Source organism: Capsicum annuum, chromosome 3 (genome assembly GCF_002878395.1).
Source record: "Capsicum annuum cultivar UCD-10X-F1 chromosome 3, UCD10Xv1.1, whole genome shotgun sequence".
In the NCBI taxonomy this organism is placed as follows: Eukaryota; Viridiplantae; Streptophyta; class Magnoliopsida; order Solanales; family Solanaceae; genus Capsicum; species Capsicum annuum.
The window spans coordinates 257,002,492-257,013,907 of record NC_061113.1 but is presented as its reverse complement, the minus strand read 5'-3'; the positions used below and the strand labels follow the sequence as shown (position 1 = coordinate 257,013,907).

Sequence of the window (11,416 nt, the reverse complement as noted above, 5' to 3'; positions counted from 1 at the left end):
ATTTTTCCTCTTGTATTTGTGGTTTTTTCTGTATATTTTGTTGTTGGTTCACTAATCTCAGATTTCTTCACCAAATTTTTCATTTGTGTGGTTTAATTTTTTATTTTTTATGCATAGTGTTTTTGTAAGGTTGTACTCAGTGTGTTGCATGTTGAAAAAACTAGAAAACATAGAGCAGTTTGAGTCATTTTTTCTTATTGTTGATCTAATTTTGTGTAAACAACAAAATGTAGTATGTTTCATGTTCCTTTGAAATTGTGTAATTTTCATAATCATTTTCTGTTTTGTTTTGTTGACTGTTTATCCTTTATCATTCCGCATATTCCATTTGTGGGATCACACTTGGTATATGTTGTTATATTTCTTAATCTGATTGTGATGTTATGCTTTTGATTTTCAGAGAGATCCACTAAGGATACCAGCAAGTGCCACAAAGTGAGCTAGCAACTATCTGGTACTATAACATTCTCCCTTTTAAATGATTCTCAATCAGTTTTTCATATGTTTCTCTGTTGCCGTTTGTGTTCTTGATTATTCGTGAAACTGTCTCTATTTTATTTTACTTACCGATTACTTTAAAAGGAGCAACCATGAACATTCTGATGCCTTACTAGTCTACATTCAATTGAGGATTTGCTTTTAATCTGATTCACCATTGAAATACAATCAATTCATTTATTCTTAACTTTTGTGATGTAGCTTTGTGTTAAAGTTGTAAACTTTATTTGTATATTTTTTCCAACAAAGTTGCAACTTATTTTTAGGTTTTGTTTAATGTTCAGATTTTAGGTATGTATTTTGCTGAAATTTGATGTTTTAATGTTGTTGTTGGGAGCTTTTGCCACATGCCTTGTGATTGTAATAATAGAAGTTTCAGTTTTATATGTAATTAAACTTTTTCGCTAACACTTATTAAGAAGGACAATGAATGATATGTTGTTTTTTGTAATTTCTTATTTATTTAGGAAAAAATGACTAATATATTCTATTTCCTTGTAAGAATAGAAAGAGATATTCTAGTTTATTAAGATATTTAATTTTTTCTTCTCTTTAGTGATAATCCTGAATGTATGAAGTATTAAAATATAAAACTCTAACTATGTTGTTTATGTCGACACTAATAGGAATATGACTGATCTAGAGTGTGATCTAGAGCGTGGATGGATGTATGATAGGTTGGATGGCCGAGGGGCTATAAACTCTAGATTTGTTACTAGTGTGAATAACTTTATCCAGTTTGCATATTCTCAACAAAATTGCATGAGTAGTAACAACATTAGATGTCCATGTAAAAAATATCGCAACATTAAATATAAGGATGTTGAAACTGTTAGATATCACCTTCTTCATGATAGATTTGTTAAGGACTATTTTGTTTGGAAACATCAAGGGAAAATAGATATGATAGGTGATATTTCTTTCGATAATGATTTGATTTTTGATTCTTTCATTTCTCATCCATGTTTTTAAGCTACAACTGTGCTTTTACATTTTCTGATACCTTATCTACATATTTTTGTTTGGTTCTCTTGGTAATATTCAGTTTGTATATTATCTTCACTTAACTAATATAGTTTTTTTATAGATACGGCTAGAGGTAGAGGTAGAGGTCGATGAAGCACATGGCGTGGAGGCAAGTTTGCAGTTAGGAGTAATAATGATGTTACTGCAAACATACTTACTGCTCCTACTCCTACTATTGTTAGTCCTCAAGCTGATGGCATAGGTGGTCAAAATGATACAAATCAAGTTCAACCATTGATTCCTCACATTACATCAACGGTTCAAACTTTTGGTGATGGTAGAAACCATACAACACTTGAATCATCTCCCACTGCTCCAAATCATATCAACACAACAGCTGCAGGTACATCTACTTTAAGGAACCAAATAGGTGAGGGTCTTAACCAATCTACTTCATCCTTGAAAATGGAAGAATATAATTAACTTGTGGTCTGCTTTCTGTATGTATATATATGTGTATGTTTTATTTTTTTTTGGTTGATGATCTATTGTTGGTTCTTGATTTGAGAGTTCTTGTGCACAGAATTACAATGGGAATATTTTGTAGCATTTTGGTGGTTCTGTTGGTAGTTCTTGATCTATTGGTGGCTCTTGTTGTGAGTATTTTGGTGATTCTGTTGGTGGTTTTTATTTTCTTGGTGGTTTTTGTTCTGTTGTTGGTTCTTGATTTGAGAGGAGTTCTTGTGGGAAGAATTATAATGGGTGTATTTGGTGGTTCTTGATCTGTTGTTGATTCTTATTGTGAGTATTCTAGTGTTACTTGAGATTCCAGAATAACAATGAGGTATGTTATTGTGACTTCTTATGCAAAATTTGCATCTTATTTCCACTTTACCAAGTACAATTTTTTTAATAGATATGACTCAGGGTAGAGGTACAGGTCGAGGAAGCATAGGGCATGCGGGAAAGTCAGCAGGTAGGAGTAATATTCTTGTTCTTGCTGCAAACATGCCTACTATTTCCACTCCTACAGTTGCACCTCAAACAGCTGGTGGCATAGGTTCTCCAACTTCTAATCATTGTAGTACATCTCCTACTACTCCAAATTAGAGCAACCCAACAGCTGTAGGTACATCTTCACAAGCCAACCAAGTAGGTGAGGACGTATCTCGTAGCAACACAAATGGAGAAGATAATTCCAGTGGGAGCCATGTGCGGACCCTTGTTACTATAATTTCTACAGGGTTAGTCTATTTTTTGTCTATTATTATTATTATATATTATTTTTTTATAATAGACCTCTAAATCATGTCGTCACATTGATACAGATTGCAACCTTCTAAAGTATACTCCAATAGCATACATGAGTCTTTCAAAAGTGAGCTTGATCACAATAGAGTCAATTGTAAAGGTGTCTCATGTGATATAAAAGATGGCTATTTTGGGGAATTCAAGGTATACATCTTCATCATAATTGAGTTTTTAAAGTGTATTAACTTTTATAAATACATTATTAATGTGTTATTTTGGAAATTTATTTTAGAAACACTTCTATTGGGATTCTTCCATTAGTGATGGTGCAGTAAAGAAACAATGGCAGAGTAAGGCAGCAACTGTGTATAGAAATTTCATTGCTAAAATCAAAGAGAATGGGATTAGGCAAGATTTTATACCTAAAGATGTCTGGGAAAGCTGGCAGCAACTTTGGATAGATCCAAAGTGTGTTGAAAAGTCAAAAATAAATGTGGAGAATCGTCGTGGCGGCAAAGAAGTCGCTACTGGAACTCACACGGGAGGATCTATCTCAATTGGAGAGTACCGAAAGAGACTTGTAAGTATATATTTCAAGTATTAAACTATAATTTGTTGTGAGACTGTCTAAACTTAGTTCAAGGTTATGTTGTTGTTGCGTTTCTACGGATAAATATAATTTAGGTTCTAAATTTCTATTTGAGTTTGTTAATATGTGTGTGAATCTGTGTATGTGTGCGTCTATTTATTTTAGGGCTGGTGGTGGTTTCTTGTTGAAAACCAAGTGCGTGAATGGTTAATTGCGATTGTGGGGGGACTATATTGTATTGATTTTTTTCTTTTTTAAAAGAGACTACTATGTTGTATTGTTGCATTGTTCTAACCTTCAGTGACTATATTGTAGTTCCTGCTTCCTGTCTATTACTTCTTATGACTTTGTGGTTATTGTACATATTCTACTTTTTTACTTTAAAATAGTCCAAAAAAGTGATCATTCTTTACTGTTTCTGTCTCCGTGTAGTATTTTGTATACTGTGTTTTGTTGTTGTTTTGTAACCTGAAATTCTGTGGTGTAAACTGTACTTATATGTCGCAGAGTGGTGTATTACTGAGGATTCTTATATTTACATATTCTTTGAGATATATTGGGTAGAATTAAGACCTTATATACTTTTAGTAGTACACTTTTACAAATGGGATCGAGGAGACATCCATAGAATGACTGAATAAGCATTCTCAAGGGTCAATTCATTATGTTTCGTTTGATTCCCCTAATATGATCTCTGCTTCTCGAATAAAGGCATTAGATTTAGGCATGGAAGATAGTTGAAAACCATTCGCTTGGGTCGTTAGGCCTCCTTTTTGGTTTTAACCATAGACATCGTGATGAGCTCATTTCTGATCAATGGCTGAAAATAGGTATCAAGTAAGAATTGAAAAAAGAAATGGAGGATTGCTAGTCCATAAATTGGCACCTCAGTTGGAAAAGTTAGGTCATAGTTCCATAGGGGCATTTTCATCATAGCATTTTTACTTGTCGGGGTAAGGTCTCCATACATCCCACCCTCCCCGGAACCTACTTTTGGGATCTCATTGGGTATATTGTTCTTTTTTCCGTAGTCAAATAGGGACATTTTTAAGCCATGAATGATTTTGTATCTGAACTTTTATCTTACAGAGTTGCAGCAACATATCTTAGCTAGTTGTTGATTTTGTAACTGTAGGTAAGACTATGCATATTATTTCTCCTATATGTTTTATTTTGTTAGATATCACTGAATGAGTAGTGATCTATTTGCTCCCCATCAAATAGTCCAAAAGGACCAGGGACGAAGCTAAAGGAGAGATTTATTCAAACTCTGTTAGTTGGGAAATTACATTATGTATATAACCAAATGTTCATTAACATATGTTCTCAGTGATTTTGTCGAAATGAAATGCAACAATCTCTTTCCAGTGATTGCTTAGTATGAAATATGAAATTGGCTAACATAGTTCTGACCACGCGAATAATAATATTTACCTGATGACCAACTAGGTTCCAATTGAATTATGGTTTTGAGAAACATTTTTGGCTTACATAAAATGTTTCAGCAGTTTTGTTGTAGTACAATACTCAACAATTCTTTTTTACAGGCTGTTGAAATGGGTCGAGATCTAACACCAGGTAGTTATATTTGCATTTTCACACACATGTTCATGATGGAAAATCTTTCGTTGATGAACGTTCCCGAATCATCCATATAAGACTAAATCTTAATGTAGTAGCTTACTTAATTCTTATTTTTTTAGTTTAAAGTAGTTTTTGGTATCTAATCATTTATAAGTACAATTCGTTATAATTTCACTTCCACTATTACAGGAAAGATTTGAAGAAATATGCGAGAAAAAACATTATCAGAATCTGTTATTGATCAAATTGAAGCATATTACCAAGCTGCCGGAGGAGAAAAGAAGTGAAGAGTATTTGGTCTTGGATCTGAAGCCCAAGGCTACTACGGGCAAACTTTTTGTGTTTCTTGTGGAAAGACTTCATCTTCAGCTTCACATGAATTGGTACCAGCTGCAGATTCAGAATTGGATGTGTTTGTGAAGCGATTGATTTCCACACTTAAAAATCAATTTATTCCTATTGTCATTGAGGAGGTACAGAATTTGGTTTCTTCACCATCAGTTGTCACACCTCCGTCTACTACTTTGGACGATCTTGATTCCTTAGATGATGATTGCAATGATCTTGATAAGTTGTGATACTTTTGACGATCAGTGCATTGATTTTTGATGCTCAATTTTGTTGAAATATTTAAAATTGTGCAACAACAATTACACTTGATGGATGTAAGTATTGAGGATGTTTTGGACATACTAATGTTTTTACATGTTGCTATGTTTGCTATTGAGGATGTTTAGATTTTTCTATCTATATATGTAGATTCTTTTATATGAATGTTGGATATTATAAGAAGATTTTGCTATCTATATATGTGGCTTTTTTTATATGAATGTTGGGTATTTTAAGAATTTTATAATATGCTTTTAATATTCAAAATACAAATAAAAAAGGCATTGGAGGAAAAGTAATGATGACAGATTTAGCAACAAATTTAATCATTGCCTAAGAAAAAACATTTGCAACGGATTGAGGAACATAATTTTTGTCACAAAAATTGGGGACTAAATAATAAAATTTTAGCGATGGACTAGCAATGAAATATTTGGTCACGAAATAATCAAAACGCCGAAATACAACATGAAATTAGTAACGACATTTATAAATATAACAACGAATATATTCGTTGCTAAAAAATGGCAACGGATATATTTCGTCTCTATAACGTTGCAAATCTGGCAACAAATTTTATTTTTTTCGTTGCTAAATCGTTAGCAACACGCAATATAGCCACGACACATATTCCGTTGCTGATCTGTCCCTAAATTGCTTTAGCAATGCATATATGTTGATTAGCAACATCATCTGTTTGTTGCTAAACGTAATTTTTTTTGTAGTGCACTACCTAGGGGGACTACACGATATATAGATATTTTTCACTGTAAAGGAAGGGGAGTCAAAGAGAAAAACTTCCAGGAAACATAAATGGACCATTTGGAGAGATGAGAATTGATTTTTTGGCTTGGCTTCTTCTTCTCCTTGGAATACATACATATACACATGCTACAGTAACCATATACACCTCTAGACGGCCCTCTTCTTCACACATCACTCACCAGTGCCATACACACCCATGAAATACTAGAGGAGGAGGAGACCCTCATATGCTTCCCTTCGATTCACCACCATACACCCAAATACCACACAAAATAGATGCACACACATACAAAAATCACTGATAAACACCCGCACTCAGTAGAGAGAAACAGTGAAACGACATAACCAATGCAGACCCGGCGAAAAATAGCAAAGCCAGCATGATCTGGTGGTTGTTTTCTCAAGTTTTCCTGCAACCTTTTTGCTGGAGTTTGTTCACAGTCGATCGTCTGTTCTATCCAGTCTTAAGACTCCCAGATTCCTTCGTTTTTGGTGATTTTCAGGTAAGTTTGATCGGAGAATGCTGAGGTTTCATCCGACTTCGTCTTGTTCCCATCGGGTTTCGTTACTATGACTCACCAGAGCTGGGTTCGTCGAGGTTCTTAGTTTTTTTTGTTTTGTTATCAAGAATTGAGTTCGAATTTTGTCGTTGAATTTTGATACCAATCTGGGGTTATTCATTTTGATGTTTCTCTACTGATTTTAAATCTGTCTGGTTTGGATTCTCTCTAAAACTGATTTGGTTCGCTTGTTATTGGGGTTCCTTGCTTGATGATTTTGGCTTTCGAACTTCTTTATTATCAATAAAACGTTCTATTGAGGTCCATTTCTTTAACCCATTCTCTTCTTTATTTTTGATTGGTTGCATTGACTATGATTATGTGTTTGGTTGATTGTGATAGTCTGATTTCGTTGATATTGTTGTGTGGTTTGAATTTGTTACGAAAATGAGCATGGGTTGTGAAATGGTTTGTTAATCGTGGAAATTTGACACAAGAAAGAAATTTGGGGTGGAATTAAAAGTTGATAAAAGTTGCGAAGTTAAATTTTGGTCGGTTGTTATTTTGTTCAATTCGGGATAAACATGAACGTGATCGAGCTCAGATAGAAAAATGTAGGTCGGGTAGGCGAATTTACGGATTGTGGATTGATGGAATATTTGAGTTGTGTGATTGAATGTTTTTTAGTTATACTGTGTTGGGATCATTGTATTATTTGGCCGGGAATGCCCCGAAGTACGTTGTATTGATTTATCTGGGGAATGTCCCGAGATATCTTGTATTTGAAATATGTTCGTGGTAAAGTCCCGAGGCATCGGGTAAAGCACGGGAGCGTAGTTAGAATTAGTTTAGGTTAGCATAGGTTTATATTTTTTGCGTTTTTTTATTTGTTTGGACTGTATAGTCGGACTGGACATTACATTTTGAATTGTTTTGTTTTGTTTGTTGTTTGATTGTTTTGCGTGCTTTTGTGTGGTTTATACATTTCGTAGTTTCAAATTAGCCAATATGCACCACCAAACATCCGTGGTCGAACCACGGGATCGAGGGGTGCCTAACACTTTCCCCTCGGTCAACAAAATTCCTTAACCGAAATCTCTGTTCGCGGATCAGTTCTTAGAGTCAAACCATTTCAAAATGGATTTTTCAAAGGTGACTCGGCACACCGGATTATGTCAACTTTTTATCTTTTGTCACTTTTGATAATAAAACCCTTTCGAACTTTAGAATTAATTTTTTTTTGGAATTCAAAAAAAAGGGTGTGACAGCTCTGGAAACTCTGTTGGGTATCGAACACAGAATCTCTGATTATTTTTAGGGTTGTATCGGCTTCATTTGACACTATAGGTGTATAGATAGTTTGTTTGTGTTGCTTTGTGTTATTGTTTTATCATTGTGGAATGTTTACGTGCTCTTTGTTTATAGTTTTTATCTTAAGTGTTACCGTTTTATATCTTACATCATGTGCATAACCCGAGTCATTCTCTCCGCAATAAGTCCGTAGTACATGTGTTGTACACGACCTCTAGTTGAGTCAACCTTATCTTAGTGGGGGAGCCGTCGGTGTTATAGAGTAGGTGGAAAGCAAAACAGCCACTATCGACCATACGCTCTCCCGAACAGTCTTGTCAGTGAACCCCAACGTAGGTCAGCCTTTAGGTCATGCTTATGTGCATCATATTGAAGACCTAGCGGGGCCCACTTGATCCTTCGTAGGAGATTCACCTCTAAAGCATATCTACGTACAAAATATTGCATCTCTGAGGATAACAAGGTCATTTGGATGGACTTATTTGAGGGAAAACATGTGTTTGAGGTAAGTGTGTAGAGAAAAAAATGAATGGTAAAAGAAAAGAAGAGAAGAAGGAAAAAAATGGTGAATCAAAAAGAGTGTCGTAGTTTATTTTAGAATTCTTTATGGCTTTTGCTCTTCACAATCCAAAAACTCAAAAGATCTTTTTTTTTTTTACTTTTTTTTACCTTTCGCATTTATTTTCTCAAAGTATCGAAATTTAAAAAAGATTTTTGTTAACTTTTCTACTTATTTGTCAAAAATTGAAAAAAAACATCAAAAAGATTTTCCTTTTATTTTTTTTTAGTAAACATTCATAATTTGAAAAATCCAAAAAGATTTTTATATAGTAGTTGGTTTTTAGAAAAGAAAATGCAAAAAAAAAAAAATGGAAGAAATTTGTACATTTCCTGTAATGAAATTACCAAAAAGATTTTTCTTCATAATTGTTGGTGTCAGTTTTAGTTGAAGTGTCTAACTAAAACCCAAAAAAGATTTTATTCGTTTGTCTTTGATTGTGTCTTTTAAGTTAGGGTCAATCTGTTGGTTAATCATTAATTGTCCAATCAGGACAAACTACGCATACCTGATTCCCGCCCCTTGGGACGAGATACGTAGGCAACCCTCGGTGGGTTCGGTAATCTTTATTTTTGGTCTTTGTCTTAGTCTTAGCCTAGGTTTTTCTCCCCGTAATCTAGTGTTGTTCGTTCTCCTAGCCAAGTAGGCTGATTTTATTCAGTGGTACTGTTTGGCGATTTGGAGTCATAAAGTGGCATGTTCCTTTGACATGTCCGCGTTAAAGTCTCAAGGGTTGGGAATCTTTTTGCTCCTATCGAATTTTTGAAATAACATCTTATGTGTTATTAAAGGGATGGATTTGTCCACTAAGTCTAGAGTCTTGATGGTTGTCAAGGTGCCCAAAAAGTTAATCAAGTGGTGGGGCATGTTTAACTATTTGACCAGCGGAAACCGATTAAAATATTAGGAGATCTTACAGAACTTCTGCATATTACCCCTCTTCCAGATCTAATAGAGGCGGTGTTGACCTTTTGGGATCCAAGTAGTTTGGTGTTTAGGCTTGGAAAGTGTGAAATGACTCCTACTTTGGCAGAAATATCTTGTCTGTTGCATTTGCCCTATATCAATAAAGGTATGATTAGATCTCGAAATCATACTGGCACGAGGTTTTTATAGTGTTGTGGGTTAAAAGTAAAGATACGTATTTGGGTTTTTTGAAAGATTCGTAGATTTCCTTAGATTTTTTGTTTGCTAGATTCGGGCCCTCGGAAGGTTTTGATTGCTTTTGGGATGAATTTTATATGACTAAGGAAAAGTGGGAGAGAAAGCGTCTTGAAGTCTTCACCCTCGCTTTGTTAGGTACTTTAGTGTTTCCACTAGAAGAAAGACGCATCAATACACGTTTGCAATCTGTAGTGATGGCCTTATTTCATGAGGAACAAGGGGACAAGGTTACCATCATACCTATGATCTTAACAGAAATATATAATACTTTAACCGAACTGAAGGGAGGGATGAGATTTTTTTAGGGAAGTAACCTGATGTTGCAACTATGGTTGATAGAGCATTTGTATGCACCTTCTCTAATTAGACCGGATGTGATTGACCGTTGTATGCCCAATCGAGTGAAAGCCATGGGACAAAGAATGTACATTGCCAAATTCTCGCTACCCGTGGGAATTGATGCTTGGATTGAATTTCTCGAGTCAAGAACTAAGGATAACATTCTATGGAGATGTCTATGGCTTCTTCCAAAAACAATCTTATCTGGGTGTCAGATGCAACTCCTTTTGGTTATGATAGGACTTAATTTTACTCGACCATACACTCCTACTAGGGTAATACGTCAGCTGGGTAAATCGCAAGACGTCCACCCGTGGTGGATCTGCTGAAAGATGTTGAGTACTTTAAGAACCAAGCCTTAGGGGAGAGAAAATACGAGCAACTCTGGAATCACGTAACAAAAATGGGTATAGATACTTTCAAGGAAGGGTCGGATAACCTAGGGTACAGTTCGAGATATGAGAACTGGCTTCAATCTATACCTCGGGGTGTTAGCAGGCCATTACCAGTGCAACTTAGAGGAAGAATACGAAAAGAATGCATTATTGATGACAGTCAGGATGAAAGTGAGGAGGCCAAAGTGGAGACACTGAGGGTTCGGTTATCAAATTTGCTCATGACTGTAGAGGGGTGTGAGAACAATCTTTTTAGGTACATTCTCCATGAGGCGGGAATACGTGCTAGAAGATTCTTCCCAAATATTGGAGTGTCTTTGCAGGATATTCTACAAAGTTTGAATGGGAGAAATAGAACTTGAAAAACAGGTCCATCTCAGTCAGGGTCATCACACAGAGCACCAGTTTGAAGGAGCATTTCTTATCTTTTATTTAGTTTGAGTCTCTTATTTTCTGTTATTGCAAGGTGGTGTCTTTGTCATATCGGCGTTAAGTTTGCTTTTGGAGTCTTTATTAGGAGAATTATGTATGTCAAATTGTTGCTCTGGAGTGTTGTTTGGTATTTGTTGTTTAGTTTTAAAGTGGTCTTAAATTTGGAGTATGTTTAGTTGTTTCTTTATCAAAATGCTTTGTGTCATTCTTTCTTTTGTTTTTTTTCGCTTAAAGAAATAATAATAATAATAATAATAATAATAATAATAATAATAATAATAGTAAAAATGATCAAAAATCATTAATTTTCTGGTATTTATGCATGAGCGGCACGAACTACGCAAGATCTGATTCATGTACAACATGATACGTAGGCAACCTACTTTTGGGGTTCGATCTAATCATTTTGTTTCTTGTTTTTTCATTATTTTTCTTTTATTTTAAGGAAAAACAA

General features: G+C 34.8%; 1 protein-coding gene across 1 annotated transcript; it reads left to right on the top strand.

Moving 5' to 3' along the window:
• The first annotated feature begins 2,382 nt into the window (after positions 1–2,382).
• Positions 2,383–5,656, top strand: LOC107864799. Its single transcript, XM_047408771.1, has 5 exons — positions 2,383–2,524; positions 2,621–2,708; positions 2,793–2,919; positions 3,008–3,295; positions 5,078–5,656. Exons 1-5 carry the CDS (start codon positions 2,383–2,385, stop codon positions 5,306–5,308), a joined length of 876 nt encoding a protein of 291 aa, XP_047264727.1. The 3' UTR covers positions 5,309–5,656.
• Positions 5,657–11,416: the final 5,760 nt, after the last annotated feature.